The sequence below is a fragment of the Cuculus canorus genome, chromosome 7, assembly GCF_017976375.1.
Source record: "Cuculus canorus isolate bCucCan1 chromosome 7, bCucCan1.pri, whole genome shotgun sequence".
NCBI classification, from domain to species: Eukaryota; Metazoa; Chordata; class Aves; order Cuculiformes; family Cuculidae; genus Cuculus; species Cuculus canorus.
In genome coordinates, this window is record NC_071407.1 from 16,524,625 (window position 1) to 16,540,649 (window position 16,025).

At 36.4% G+C, this 16,025-nt stretch overlaps 1 protein-coding gene across 1 annotated transcript in view; it reads left to right on the top strand.

Annotated features, from left to right (window-relative positions):
* BTAF1 (B-TFIID TATA-box binding protein associated factor 1) overlaps nt 1-13,871 on the top strand; it is a 44,326-nt gene extending 30,455 nt beyond the window's left edge. The window contains exons 22-38 of the mRNA XM_054071506.1: nt 276-429; nt 520-629; nt 2,432-2,633; nt 3,095-3,243; nt 6,174-6,326; nt 6,785-6,906; nt 7,072-7,239; nt 7,427-7,504; nt 7,582-7,711; nt 8,292-8,433; nt 8,585-8,715; nt 9,106-9,231; nt 10,016-10,168; nt 10,746-10,957; nt 11,113-11,272; nt 11,862-12,032; nt 12,258-13,871. Coding sequence (XP_053927481.1) covers nt 276-429; nt 520-629; nt 2,432-2,633; nt 3,095-3,243; nt 6,174-6,326; nt 6,785-6,906; nt 7,072-7,239; nt 7,427-7,504; nt 7,582-7,711; nt 8,292-8,433; nt 8,585-8,715; nt 9,106-9,231; nt 10,016-10,168; nt 10,746-10,957; nt 11,113-11,272; nt 11,862-12,032; nt 12,258-12,410 — 2,514 coding nt within the window. The 3' untranslated portion in view covers nt 12,411-13,871. The remainder of the gene's footprint in view (nt 1-275; nt 430-519; nt 630-2,431; nt 2,634-3,094; nt 3,244-6,173; nt 6,327-6,784; nt 6,907-7,071; nt 7,240-7,426; nt 7,505-7,581; nt 7,712-8,291; nt 8,434-8,584; nt 8,716-9,105; nt 9,232-10,015; nt 10,169-10,745; nt 10,958-11,112; nt 11,273-11,861; nt 12,033-12,257) is intronic.
* Nucleotides 13,872-16,025: the final 2,154 nt, after the last annotated feature.

A 16,025-nucleotide genomic window follows, 5' to 3' on the forward strand; every position in this document is an offset into this window, starting at 1 on the left:
GCAATATCTGAGGATTTGAAGCCGAAACCAGTTTGAAAAACTTGCTGAAATGGGCTGATGTCAGCAAAAGCCATATCTCTAAATCTATAGTATTTAAATATACTATAAAAAATTCAAATTTTTATCTGTATAAAAGAGCTGTCCAGCAAATTTGTTGTAGGTAGCTATAAATACAATCAGAATTGAATCACTAGATAAGTGGGTGCCTCCTTGAAAATACTGGTTGTTCTTAAACGTGTCTGTCCCCACTGCTTTGTTAAACTGCTTAATTCTAGGCTCAGAAACCGTACGTCGTACAGAGAAGAGGAGCAGAATTTGCCTTATCTACCATAGCTAAACATTTTGGTGCTGAAATGGCAACAGGATTGCCACATCTCTGGGATGCTATGGTTGGATCATTAAGGAACAACATTCACACAAATAATTTTGGTAAGTACACCTCTAATTTAAGCTGAGGGGGCTGATAGATTGGGTACGATATGTCAGTCTTAAACTGAGTACCTTTTCTGTTTTTAACAGACCGAAAGTCCTTACTGGAAAAAGGAGATGCTCCTGCCCAGGAGCTAGTAAATTCTTTACAGGTTTTTGAAACAACAGCAGCTTCGATGGATGCTCAGCTACATCCTCTGGTAATCATATCCCAAAGCAGCTTTTGTATGGAGCAATTAAGTCTGTTCTTTGCCACTGTTTTAAACCTTTGTTTTGCAAGGCTTCTCTTTAGGCATTTTTCAGTTTTGCTCGAATGGTGTTTTTATTGCACTTGTTAGCCTGCCTGCTCTCCACATCCTGTATCCTAGTCTTGATAAATTGAAGACAGTGCCTTCTACCTTCAGCAGTTAAATTGTCTCAAAACTGGGTTTTTTCGTGTGTCCTGGAGGATGTTAAATTCTATATTTGTTTATGCAGGTTGTAGAATAAACTACAAAAGCAGACACCTTACTACAATTTACAAGTGGCCTACCCTTCTCTAGATGAAATGTCCAAACAAGATTTTGTCTGAGTTATGATAATGGTTGTGCTATTGTGCTATTGTGTTACATTGAAATCAGCATCTCAATTCTGCTTTATTCTAATTCCACATCTCCTAAACCTTGAGAGCAGACAAGCTCCTGGCACAAGGAATGCAAAAATTTTGGAAGACCTCAGTTATCCCCAAGTAGACTGGATTTGATTAAGTTCCTTCTTTTTACCCACCATTCAGTGCACTAACTGTTACAGGCAGTTCTAGGCTTTGAAGTGACTATTCTACATAGGAGATATATCCTGGATTTAGGATAGTTCTGTGAAAGTATCAGCTGAATGTAAAATACTGGTTTAAAAGAAGCAATAAAGACTTAAGAAAGAAACAGAACAAGAAAGTCACCATTATGCCTGTATCTAGCCTATGTTTAGTACTGTATTTCAGAATTTTTGTAGCACTGGAAGAGGCATAGAGACAGGCAACAGGATGATAAAAATATAAAAAAAGGTTCCTATGCAAGGAATAAGTAGGCCAGAACCCTGTCTCAAAAGGATATGGTAGGAAAGGATGAGTATAAGGAATGGCTGTAGAATTCTGAGCAGATGGAGAGAATTCACATGGAACATATGGAGTTGTTTCTTATCTATTTTAATAAAACACTGAAGTAATTTGAATGAATTTAGCATATGACTGGGAAAGATTTTTGTTATATATGTATATATATACACATATTCTATAAATATACATTTGGTCTGTAGTTACTGTGTAGATGGATTTGAGTGGTGCTAATAATGTGTACAGGTATCAAAAAAAACTACATTACAGTGTGTTGAAGAGTGGAATTGGTTCATCAAAACTAATACTTCGGAACTTCCACACTAGAGAAAAACTGACTGTCCATTTAAGTTACCCAACATAAAAATGTATTTGTGTTGGTGATAGGCATGCATGTACACATGTACCCCATTAAGAAGTGAATTTCCTTCTGTGCGTCTTCCTTGCCACACAGTTAATAAGACTCCCAACATGGTTAATTCCTCTGCCTAAATGTGTATGGGAAGAGTCTGGGACGAATTTGCTAGCTGGAAGGAATGCTTTAATCTAAGTATCTGTATTTAAGCAATAATGTTTTTTTTTTTAATAAAAAGTTCTGAGTACCTAGTACTGTTGTTTTTTTTTTTTTCCCAGTGTGAAATACCTCCTATCAAGGGCTGCTTTAGTCTGCATTTTGACTGAAACTCTAAACACTTTTTTTACTCTCTGAACTTTTAACTGTATTGGGGAGTCATACTTGTTCAAAGTTCAATTGCCTTTTTCTTCAGAAACACTTTTTTGTTCTAAACAATTAGATCTTAAGCAATTTCAAGCATTCTTTGGGAGAAAATTGACTTTAAAAGACTACTTCAGAATAATTCAGTAATCTGTTTTTAATTTGTATTAACAATTTTTTTTCCCCTCGCTTTTATTCAGTTAATACAGCATTTGCTTCATCTTTATATGTGCCTTCAACATCCCAGTACTGCAGTGAGACACATGGCTGCTCGTTGTGTAGGTGTTATGAGCAAAATAGCTACCATGGAAACAATGAATGTCTTTCTAGAGAAAGTTCTACCCTGGCTGGGAGCGATAGATGACAACACCAAACAAGAAGGTGCAATTGAAGCACTTGCCTGTATCCTTTCTTGAGTATTCAAAAATGCAGAAGCCTCTTTGCAGCTGCATTATTTGAGGGATCAGAAACTGTTGCCTGAAGAAAGTGAGAGGAGGAATGAAATAAATTAAGATATTTTCTTCCTGTAGACAAGAAATAAAAGAAACTTTCCTTTCCATTGCCTTTATCTGTTAAATGAGGTTTTGGTGGAAGTAATTCAGTTTCTTGGACCATGAAATTCACTGCCCTAAATGTAACTGGGTAAATTAGACTTTTTCTCTGTTCCCCCCCATTGCTTTGTTAGTAGAAATCTTGTTCATCTGAATGTAATATAATTGTATAGCTATATATTTAATGTAATTTAATGAGAATTAATCTGTAATGTAATGAGTTTTGTCTATTCAGTGTGAAATCTGCCAGGTATATATTGGTGTCAGACAATCCTGAACTGGTAAAAGCTGTTTCCTTAATAACTGATCCAGGTGTAATGGAGCAGCTGGATGTTGGTATTGTTCCATACATTGTTCTTCTGGTGGTTCCAGTTCTGGGTAGAATGAGTGATCAGACAGACAGCGTACGTTTCATGGCTACTCAGTGCTTTGCAACGCTGATTAGACTCATGCCTCTTGAGGTAAATTCAGGTTGTATGTATATGAATATGTGAACTGTCCTGTTTGCTTTTTCACGAGCCATGAAGTCCAAGCTTCTGGCATGTTAAATGCTGAATGAGTTACTTGCTTTATATATGTTGAGTCCATAACAGATAGTTGAAGTGTGCTTTATAATGTAAAATTGGACCCAGTGTTAGGCATTTTCTGAATTAAACTAAGGTTTCTCTTTTTAAGAAACTCATTTCAACTGTGTAAGTGAAGTTAAAGTATATATTTGTTAATTATGCACGTAATGCTGCTTTTGCTAGTTTTGGCTCAAAAGTCTTGGGAGTTACGTGCATTCTCCATAGGTAAATGTGATGTTATGTATATGATCAAGAGAAATGCATAAAAAGGAAATACTGTTACAAAAGGAAAAAATGAAATAATGTGACAGTAAGTACAGTTACTTATTCCTACCTACTTAAAATAAAAAAAAAAAAAACCTACCCAACAGCTTTGAGCAGAATATTATATTTATTATGATCCAGTAGTGTTTAATCAGTACAGATTTGCTTCAGTTTTTCACTCCTCCTAGAACTTGCATGCCTCAGGTGCTCTCTAATATTGCACTTCAAGGACTATAAGGCTTCTAAGTAACTTATTTTCACCAGCAGATGGTAATAGAAGACAGTTCAGAATTCGTTTGCATGTTTCTAATGAAACGAAAGTCAGTTTAATGGATTTGGTATCTTAATTTTTTAATTTAGCATAATAGAGCCTTTGAATCAGATAACTACCAATCTACCGTAAGTGGAGTGCTTTCTTTCTGTGTGCTTACACTGAAATGCTGAAAGCATTTAAAGTGAGCAAACTAGAAGTTCATTTCTGGCGTGCTGCTGTTCATTCCAATGCCATTTACACCAGTGCTGTTCATATACATCTGAATATAATCTTCTGGAGTGTGTGTAGCTTAAATTTTTTTAAAAGTGATTTTAATAGAACTTAGTGAACAGCTCATAAAAATGTAGAATGCTTGTTTTATTAATCGCATACTTATGCTTTATGAGTTTATGCTTCTTTCCTGTACTTACTCAAGAACTCCTTTAAGGCTTCCCTTTCCAGTTAAAGGGAGTTCAGCATCGGGTATAGAATTATATTAAGTATGTGAAATTAGAAATACGCAGAGTGAGAGTGAAGTAGGTTAATAATGAGACAATACCAGTATTGTTGTGAGACGGTCTTCTGAATACTAGCAAGTTTAAATGTTAAGCCAACCAAGGAATTTAAATTGATAACAGTAATGGGGTTGGAGTCATCCCAGTGGAAAGAGTAAGAGCTAGATCAATAGCAACTAGGGAAATCAGTGTTTTACAGGGAACTGCTTTACCAGGAAATCATTTTTTTGAGATTGAAATAACTGTTCTTAGCTTTTTCACTATTAAATGCTCACATGTGCTTTATGTGGAAGAAAAAATTATGAAGTTGTTATGGATACAGTTTTACTTTTTTAAATGGGGAAACTTTTTAGAGTAGCAGACATTTCATAAGGCAGACTCTTTGTTTTCAGTAGTTACAGTGGTATTATTAAAGCAACCCTCTTTCCACTCTCTCAGCTTCATGTCCCTGAAGCTGGACTTACAGTGCTGTAACAAAGCAGTCTATCTAGTCTTTTGTGTATATTACTGGCATTTTATTTGCTGCCTAAAATGCAAGATTTGAATTCAGCTGCTAGATAAGTAAAATTGATCGAGGTCTGAATAAGCTTGTTGGAATTTCTAATCTGTATTTTTTTGTGTTGGTTTCCAATTGTGATGAATTGGGGAAAGAATAGTAATTAATAGGTTTGGAGAACTTAGCTGCGCTTGGTTTCCTGTATCTTTATTCTCAACTTAATTATTCATTCAACCATAAAAATGAAAGATGGTTGAAAGGAGGGTTGTAGGATAAATGTATCAACTTAATCTGTCCTATTTTAGTGATAAGCAATTATGCTGCAAGTTGACAATATTGTTGAACTAAATTAACTGGCATGGTATTTGCACTTCAGACATGTTCTTCCAGCTGAGAGGGTAGGAAGAGCAGTTGAACAATTAGGCTGTTGTCTGTATGTACTTAAATAACTTACGGGAGCATTTCAAACATCTGAAATATGTTATTTTTCCCCCCACCTTATTAACCACATACATGGTGGAATTACTTGATAGACATTTTCTCAGCCAGGAACCCTCCCTAAGTGATTTAGCAATTTGAGTTTTGATGTAAAGCTAACTAAAGATGGTGGCGGCCCAGGAGAGTGGGATGACAGGTGTGATGAAGGAATATCAGTGCCTTTTTTTCTGCTGTATATGGTTAGCAAGCAAGAATGTTTGAGTGTATTTGGTACCCAGATATAGCTGCTTTGGGCTTCTAGCCTAGTATGGGAAGTACCTTGAAAGCCAAGATCAACTCTTACAAACCTGGCGAAGTTTAGGTTTTTCTTTATTGTAGTAGTTTCCAACTGCTTGAATTGCACCTATGGATTTCAGTATCACTTTAGATCTAATTCTACTAACATCCATAGGAGAAAAATCTATCCAACTTTGGATGGTAGATTGTGTCTAAGGGGAAATGGATGTCGAAGCATTCCTTAGCCAGCCAGATCAACTCTCTGATTGGAGGCAGAATAGCTTAGTCTTTGTAAAATGTTAAAAGCATAACCAGGATTGCTGCTATTCTAATGTGATTGCTTCAAGCTTTTCAATCTGTCCTTTAGGACAGTATTTCTTTCACGTGCTACAGCCCTGGGTGAGTTGATGCTTGTTTGATTCCTTGCCTATTACTGAATTTGGATTTATACAGTTGAGAAGACTGCAGATCTTTGCCACCTGTTTGTTTAAAATGTCTAAGCCAGGATGGGGTTTTGTTTCTTAGTGTCTGTGTGAGAATTAAGTCCTGTAGCTCTTACATTACTGCTTTAAAAATATCCTAGGCTGGTATACCAGATCCACCAAACATGTCTGAAGAATTAATCCGAATGAAGGCTAAAGAACGTCACTTTCTGGAACAATTATTGGATGGAAAAAAACTGGAAAACTATAAAATTCCAGTACCAATCAAAGCAGAACTCAGAAAATACCAGCAGGTAACAGCTTCTATTTTTATTTTAAGAGCAATAAGTTCTAGTCTGATAAGGTTTTACAGAAAGGTAAGAGTTGGTGATCTTTCTGGTTTTTGTTTTAGCTTTAGCTGTGCAGTGTTTATCTTGGACTCTAGGGCAAGGAAGAAGGAATTAAGTAATGCCACTTACACTGTTTTCTGTTCATGATATTTTTTTCTTCTGGATTCTGTCATTTTTTGCTGACTGTAGCAGCTCACTGCTGGAAAGCCAAGCCTCGTTGCACTCTTTGGCTGCTTATGTTTCTCCTTTTATTCCCTTCTGCTTTGAGCAAATAGGCCATGGTGAGGATACATTTATGGTGGTAAACAAGCTCATAGTTGGGCAGTGAAGGATGATAGAATATAGCGATGTTTGAAGTGAAGCTGAACTAGCCAAAATCTAGTTTTTACTTCTGAGACAGTCTTTTTATTTTCTGATTTCAGGATGGAGTGAACTGGCTGGCATTTCTCAATAAATACAAACTCCATGGAATTCTATGTGATGACATGGGCTTAGGGAAAACTTTACAATCCATTTGCATTCTTGCAGGTGATCATTGCCACAGGTAAGCTTAAATAAATAACATTCTATCTCAAAGACTTTAATGATAGGCTTTATCTATGATAGGCAACAGGCAGTAGGTGCTTCTGCTTGAACAGGGGTTCTTTCCAATTTCAGCTGTTCTGTGAAAAACAGGTTTTTTTTTAAACTTGTTCTGATGTTCTTAAAGGGCTCAGGAATATGCAAGAACAAAACTGGTGGACAGTGTTCCTCTTCCCTCCTTGGTGGTGTGCCCTCCTACGCTCACTGGACACTGGGTGGATGAAGTGGGCAAATTTTGCTCAAAAGAATATCTTAATCCTTTGCACTATACGGGACCTCCTACCGAGAGAGCAAGGTAATAGATATTGCATTTTTGACTTGGTTAGAGTAAAATCACACAGAATTTTGCGTTTCACTTCACTACTACTGCTACGGAAGCATAGTTTGTGGACATGGTAAAACTTGTGATGGCACCTTTAAATGCTGAAATAACATGTGAGGAACACTTCAGTTATGATCTCTTTTTTTTTTTTTTCCTCAAGATTACAGCACCAGGTGAAAAGACACAATCTTATAGTGGCTTCATATGATGTTGTGAGAAATGACATTGACTTCTTCAGGTAAGAATTGGCTTGTTTTCTGGAGTTTCTAATAGCTTGGAATTCTAAGTGCTACTTAAGTCTATGTTCTTTTCTAGAAATATTAAGTTTAATTACTGCATTCTTGATGAAGGCCATGTAATAAAAAATGGAAAGACAAAGCTGTCAAAAGCAGTAAAACAGTTGACTGCCAATTACAGGATAATTCTTTCTGGGACACCTATCCAGGTAACTGCCTTTTTTTTTTTTCTTGGAAGGAGTTGAGTGAGTAGTAGAAAACAAGCAAGAAATCTATTTTGTGATCCATTTTATTGTGCTTATTAGAGTTGTCTTATTCAAAGTATACATTGTAAAAAAAGCCTTTAATTGCTAAACACTTGGAACTATATCCTTTTCATTTCCCAGTATACCAGTGTATAGGGGAATAGGTGTGAGATCTGTGGCACTAATAGGGCTCAAAAGCTGGCAACAAGACTTTCTCTACCACTTGTTTAAGAAGCAGGGAGGGAAAGGGAGAGAGAATTTCCTTATGCCTCTGGTGAAATTAGCAAGAAACTTGACTCTGAGAACTCCAGATTTTGGGCTTTATTCTAAAGACTTGTCTGTGGAGTTTCCAGGACTAAGACCACTGTTTCCTGGGCTTTGTAACTTCAGTTGGTGAATGAGCCTGGAACCATGTTCCAGGAGCTCAAGTGTTATGTTTTTAGTGTTTTATAGGCTGTATTAAATATGTATGGAAGTGTTTCTGATAACTTGTAACAATTCATTATTTTCAAAATAATTTAACAAGTGTTTCTTTTACATTCAGAACAATGTCTTGGAGTTGTGGTCGTTGTTTGACTTCCTCATGCCAGGATTTTTGGGTACCGAACGCCAATTCGCAGCTCGTTACGGCAAACCCATACTGGCAAGCAGAGATGCCCGAAGCTCCAGTCGAGAGCAAGAGGCTGGTAAGGATCAATTTCTCCTTCTCTTCCTTTAGGTGAGAATTGCTAATGAAAAGAGAGTGCCGTGAGTTCCAATGTATAAGGTTGATGTGGGGGCTGAATGTTTTTGAAAATTATTTCCTTTCTGAAATACTGCTTCGGCTTCCTTCACTAGGTGTTCTTGCAATGGAAGCACTACACCGCCAAGTTCTGCCATTCCTTCTAAGGAGAATGAAAGAGGATGTACTGCAAGATCTTCCACCCAAAATTATTCAAGATTATTACTGTGTTCTCAGTCCTCTACAGGTATGCTTTGAAAGTGTCTGGAAGCTTAGAGTTTTTCAGCACAGTTAAGACCACAGAGGAACCACATCCGTGTTCCTGGGTCAATCTGTCAGCTCTGACATTCTCTGGATGGACTCAAGTTTTTGTAGTATGTGTTTGAAGACTAAATTCTGTCCAGTTGCACTAGAGTGTTTCTTTAGCATAATTTCTGGCATCATTCTACAGGAACAACATCTGGGCATCTGCACATTTTTTAAATAATAGTTTCCAAGCTGAAAGAAAATAAATTGCAAGAGATTCCAAGAGATTTATCATAACTCAGAACTTATTTCAGAATTAAATTCTAGAAATGACTGTTCATCTTCTGTCAGGAAAACATACTCATTCTTTTGCTTGGGGCCTGGTCTACAGGTTCAGCTTTATGAAGATTTTGCCAAGTCTCGTGCCAAATGCGATATTGATGAAACAGTGTCTTCAATTTCACTGAACGAAGAAACTGAAAAACCAAAACTTAAAGCTACAGGTCATGTATTTCAGGTACAGAATTCTTCAGTAATTTTTACAACCTATTTTGTTTATTTCTGGTAACTGTATTTCTGGGTTTAATAAAATGGAAATAAAAATAGTAAACTTACACATTTGTGGCCAGGTGATCTAAATAAAGTATTTAGATTTTTGGATCAGATTGCCTGGAACATGCTGTTATAGCTGTTATGCTTAAAGTATGTTTTTGTGTCTTAGGTCATACCAAACAATCTTAGTTTTTTTAAATGTGTTGTGCTCAACTTGTGTTCAGGCATTTTGTGGGTCTTGGATATTGTTCTCAATTAAAAACTGATTACTGAATGTGCAAAACCTCAAAACAACAGGGAACTAATTTTGATCTCATCAGTTGTTCTACTCCAAATCTAAAACATGAACCAAAAAGTTTCCTTAAGGCTAGATCTAAATTGGGAACGTTTATGGTCTTGCAGAACTATAGATTTTCTTGGCTAATTGGAAACAATTATCAAAGGTTCAGCAAAGCTCCCCTACACGTCTGCTGTATCCCACACTCACAGGAAGATGTGGGAAATGATAATCTTTGCACTGTTCCTGCAACAGGAACCAAGATCATTGTGCTCATAACAGTTACTGGATACAGTTTGAAATACATGTTTTATTAATAAAATTTGCAACTTTATTTGAAGGAGAATCTACCCTGAAGTCCAAATTGTGGAGTGTGACTGAGTGGATGCTATAAGTTTTCAGTTTTTTGTATCCTTTTTCTGTACCTACACTGTCGCTAACCATTTGTTTGAACTTCGTTTCCTAAATAAAGGCATTGCAGTACTTACGGAAGCTGTGCAACCATCCAGCATTAGTGCTAACAACTCAACATCCAGAATATAAAAGAATTACAGAGCAACTAGCAGCTCATAATTCATCTCTTCGAGATATCCAGCATGCACCCAAGCTGTCTGCTTTAAAACAAGTAAGTAGACTCGCATGTTGTGCCAATTTTCTCAGTGTCTCTACTGATGTTAGTTTAGAAGGGTTTGGTTTATAAATCTTATGAAGATGAAGACTGATCTTAAAACAGTAGTTAAGTAGCAAATGAAATGGGGTACGGGGGGGTTTAGTAATATGCCCTATTTCTGCTGTTAATTCAAGGGGGAGAGGAAGAAGCATAAGCTTCCTTCAAGGTGATGATGTTTATGTAATTTTTGTTGGCATACTTTTATTCTGTTTCTTACTGCTATCCCTCTTGTTACAGAAGAACTTTTCTCCTGCTTATTGTATGGGGAACTTGGCTTTATAAAGCTACGTTATATTAAATAATTTAAATTTTGTTGCAAGTAAAGGAAAATGAAGACTCTTACTACTCTGACTCTTTAAATTTTTCAGTTTAACAGTGAAGTCAAACTTTGCATTATTACTTAAGTGACTGTCATTTACAGACTTCCTTCTGTAATCTAGTGTTTCTCTTATTTCTGCTTTTGATAGTACATCAATGTTCATGAGACCTACTGCCATTTTGGTGTTACAAATTAATGTTCTCTTACTTTAAGCTGCTGCTAGACTGTGGTTTGGGGAATGGTGGCTCCTCAGAAAGCGGTACAGAAGCTGTAGTGGCCCAGCACAGAGTACTTATCTTCTGTCAACTTAAAAGTATGTTGGATATAGTGGAGCATGACCTTCTGAGACCTCAGTTACCTTCAGTTACTTATTTACGACTAGATGGCAGTATACCTGCTGGCCAGAGGCATTCCATTGTTTCCCGGTAAGCATATCCCCTCATAAGTAATATGAAGATAGCTGTAATGAACTGTTATTTTTATGGTACAAAATTGTTCTTTTGTCTGCCTCAAAGCAGTTGAGGTTCTTAAATTCATTGCTTAAATGAAACTTACTGTGCTTAACTTTTTTTGAATGCAGGTTCAATAACGACCCATCTATAGATGTTCTTTTGCTCACCACTCATGTTGGTGGGTTGGGACTTAACTTAACAGGTGCTGATACAGTAGTATTTGTTGAACATGACTGGAATCCAATGAGAGATCTGCAAGCCATGGATCGGGCACATCGCATTGGACAGGTGAAAAAGTTTCCCATAAGTTCTTTGGACTTTTATTTTCAATTCTGAACTCCTCTTACTTCAAATTTGGATAAGGTGGTGGCATGTAGTAAAAGGGATTTCTGGGGTTTTCCACCAGGCTTCCCTTCGTAGTGCTTTCTTGCAAATAGTCGGATATTGAAGTATGTACTTTTGTATCTTAGCCCCAACTTGGTATACCTTCTCTTCAGTACTTCCTGAGCTGCTGAGGAGAGGCCAGGAAAGAAGCGTCCTTTAGTGGAGAAATAGATGCACCTGAGTCAAGGAACTGAATGGAAACCCCACAGGGTTGCCCTTTTCCAGAACAGGGAAAGAATGACTGCTTTTAGTCTCACTACAGCTACACAAAGCAGTGAATTCTTGACTTCCGGAGAACAGGCACAATTGCCTGTTATATCTGGTATAGTTTCATTCTTTTTGCCTAATGCCAGTCAGACTTACTGAGTACAGTTAGCAAGTGGTAACTCCAAGCCAAACTGCTTCCAGACTGTCTGTGATGACTGTTAAAAGGTTATCCTTTCTCAAATTCTTAAGATGGTATTTTTTAGCTAAGTGTGTGTTTTTCTTTCAGAAACGTGTTGTTAATGTATATCGCCTGATAACAAGGGGAACTTTGGAGGAGAAGATCATGGGTCTTCAAAAGTTCAAAATGAATATTGCTAATACAGTGATTAGCCAAGAAAACACAAGCCTGCAGAGCATGGGAACAGAACAGCTTCTTGATCTGTTCACTCTTGACAAGGTAAAGACCATTTTTATAAATCTTTAGCAAAAATAGAGTAAACTTAGGGAAAACTTTTGCTTTGAAATGTAGAATTTAATCAGACAAACACTTGAAGTTGGAATGATGAGTAGTAGACGGCTCTCTGAAAAAACGGAGGAAGTGGTATTTCCCCAAAACAATCAAAAGAATGTGGTATATTCTGGAGAACATTACTCTATATATTTACTTTTTTCTTTTGTTAAGGATGGAAAAACTGAAAAAGCAGATACCTCTACCTCTTCCTCATCTGGGAAAGCATCAATGAAATCAGTACTCGAAAACCTTGGAGAACTATGGGATCAAGAACAGTATGACACTGAATACAATCTTGAAAACTTTATGCATTCATTAAAGTAACCATCATATATTTGTAATTCAGCTGCTGCTAGTTCACTTATTTTTCTGCTGATATTCAGCAAACTTCATATATAGTGAACCTTTAGCTTAATGTGTAAATAGACTTATTGAAAGAAGAATCTTCAAATGACTGGCACTGAGTAGTGTCATCTGTTTCACTGGGGAAGTTATTCTGTCTTAAACGTTTGCACTGTATAAAAACTTTAAATGTAAACATTGTGAGGTGGTTTGAATTTTACTTGTTCTGGACGGCTGCAAATTCTTACTTGGTAGAATAATAAAACAAAGCAAGTTTTTACATATATTAACAAGTGTTACTTCTGTTTGAAGTTAAGTCCACCATTATTTCTTTCTGTATCTATAATAGTTTTGTACAGTTGTTTAAGTGAGTACTTCAGGTTGTTCAGTGTACATCTTTCCTTTAAACACGTTTTGCTTTTACGGTGTATTAAATATAATTTTCAACTTAAACTTTCATTCAGATCAATTCAGGACTTCTATCACCAGAGGCAAAGCCTAGAAGCCTTGAAAGCATTGAATAATTAAAAGGCACTAGATGTGTGCACCCGCCTTTGTATATTGAGTATAAATACAATATGCTCTTCAGTCTTTTGACACCATCTTGAGAGAACAGCTGACTTGAACTTTTTAATGTAATGAGCTATATTAAATACAGGTAATGGCCTATTTGAGGCCATGTTTGCATCCTGTTAGCAGGGGTGTACTTTTTTAATTTATCTATAAGGCTAGAATATAGCCACTTTGAGAGATGCATGTATTCAGTATGTTTCAATCCTATATATTTTTTGTAACTAAAAGAAGAAATTAAATATACAGACAGACATTTTCCAAAAGTAGATTTTACACTGTCTAGGATTCTAAAATCCATGCTAAAGTGACTGTTTACTAACTGATGCATGATTTAAACCTTCTTAAAGGAATAGGGAGGAGTTTTTTTTTCTTTAGGAGGAAATATACGTAGAAGTACCTACATTCAGTTTGAGGGAATTGAATAGTTGAAATTGTGCAACAAAGATAGTAAAGGACTTTAATAGCAGTGAGTGAGAATAATATGGCTGTATGTTACACAGCTTTTTATAAAAAGGGAGGCAGTAGTAGAGGTGTGTTTCTAGATGTGCATATGCACCAGTATGTGCACTTTTTATAAATATTAAATTATAGATAACTTACAGCAGTTGTCTGAATACATAGAATATATGTATAAATATAAAACCTAAGGTTTGTAGCTTGCTGTGTGCATAAGCATCAGAGCTTAAAAACCACCAAGAGACCTCAACCATGTAAAATAAGATTGTTTTAAAACAATATATATAAATCAAGACTGTTCTGCAACATTGGAAATTAACTAATGTCACATTTCAGTAGTTATGAACTGCCATATTGTAACTAAATTAGCATTCCATGAAAATAAACAAAACTGGGAATATATAACTTGTGTGTTGTGTATGTTTATGTTTAGGCTTCTCTGTAGAGAAGAATTTCACTGTAGTTAATGAGATAAGAAGCTAATGCTTTTGGAAACTACAGCTGGATTACTATATATGTTAGATTATTTCTACCTTCATACATAGAATTTTCTGTTATGCTTTTTATAATCCAAGTGTGGGGGAGAGGCAAGATGGGGCTTGGTGTTGTTTTTGCAGAGAAATTATAATGCTGGAATACTGGGTACTTCAAGATACATTGGTGATAATAATTTGGTGATAATTTGGTGATGGTGCCCAAAAATAACAAGATATTTAGCCTTAAAACACTGTATGTTTTTGAGTTTCATTAGTTGCAGTGCAAGAAACTGTTCAGCTCCTGCTGGAAAAGAAATACACAGCAACGGACTGCTTTAAACCAGTTATTTATCACATTGAGGTTGCTATGCAACCATAATACTCTCAGTGATGGCTCTCTTGGATATGACATCAAAAAGACTCCTGCGCCTGGGAAACTGGGAGGAGTAGAACCTACAATCATTGTTTCAGGATTATTATATGTACTGACTAGTTCTAAGTATTCTGTAAGTTAATACTTTCAAATGGAAGCCAGCAGGAACATTGCACCAAGTATATTAAAAACATTTTTACTTACCTTAATACTTAATTAACAGCTTTTTGCACTTTCCAAGCTAGCAGACCGTTTACCATGTTCTCAGTGCTCAAACTGCATTCAGTTATAGCAAAACTCAAGCAAGAAATGTGCTCTTGGAATGCCTCTAACTGCCCTTGACCTGCTTAATGGGTATTTAGCTGGACCAGACCAGAACTAGGCTGAAATAAAAACTGCAAAGATAGTGCATGGATGTCAGGTTGTCAGCACCAACCATTTGCTCTTCAGCTCTGCCCCTACTGCAGTGAAATATTTGCTAATGAAGACAAAGTCTTAACTTTGAATTGACTGCAAGTTCAGTCACTGCAGGCTCCAAAATCCATGACCAGTGAGTGGAACCATGCATACCCAAGGCTTGGTGCATCATGTAATTTGCACTGGATTACTGGGCTATTGCCATTATTTAATGGCATAAAAAGAACACCAATAGTCATCAAAGCAAGATGTCTAAACGTAGTCCTAGATTCAAAGCTTTTTGGTTTGTGAAAACTAGGTACCTCTCACTGGTAACCTCATTCTGGGCTGGAAGAACTGTTTTAAAACAACTATACATAAAGGTGCTATTCAACTATTTTTGAAATTTCACATTTGAATTTCTACTTGAAACTAAATGGAAAAAAATATCTTCTGCAAGCATGCACCAAGCCTGCATAAACACGCCTTCTGAAATGTCAGTCTAGTCTGAGTGAGTTCTTGTATGTCTTACTCCATGCACTGCATCTTTGGCATCCATTTAAGCAAGAAGCTGCTTTGTTTACTTCAAATAACAGTTATGACTGTTGTGGGTGATTTTAATCCTGCTGCCTAATGTTTTTTGAGGGTTTTTTTTCAAGCTTGCTGAAATGGAATTGCACTGAAGATCCAAGGTATGCGTACTCATGATTTAGTTAAACTGAAATTAGTTCAAGTTCAGTCTTTTGCTTCACTTTGTTGTACTAGATGTATGTTATTTCTAGAAAGCTTGCATTTTACCTTAAAATTACCATATTTAGAGACAAATTCTTACACTTGCCATTAGAGGTATCACAACTTTTACTACACTCCTGTGGTTCTCCAGGTTACTAAAGCAATCAGCACATCTTTCTGATTAAGTCTTACTCCAGGAAGTAGGGCAACTTAAGCCATGTTAGGAATTGTGGGAACTTTCTGTGCTGAAAATCTTGATTTTTTTTTTTGATGCTGAACTGCACTAGGTATGCAAGAAGACCATGAGTAGCACTTGATGGTTGTCTTTTGCTGAAGTTAAGCCATTTTTATGAACTTGTAGACACAAGCATCCAAACCTTCAACTTTGTCTCCGTTTAAGTTGTACCCAGCCAGCATTGCATCTGCACAAACCGGCACACGTGAGCATCAGTGTTTCAAACACAAAATCTATTGCTTCACTAATTGATAGGGCTGTGCGAAAACTTTTTAAGTAATTTAGTGCTTTTTCAATTTAAATGAGTTCTCAAGAAAGTCTCATGAAATGTAGGTTGCAGTGAATTTAAGGTCTCT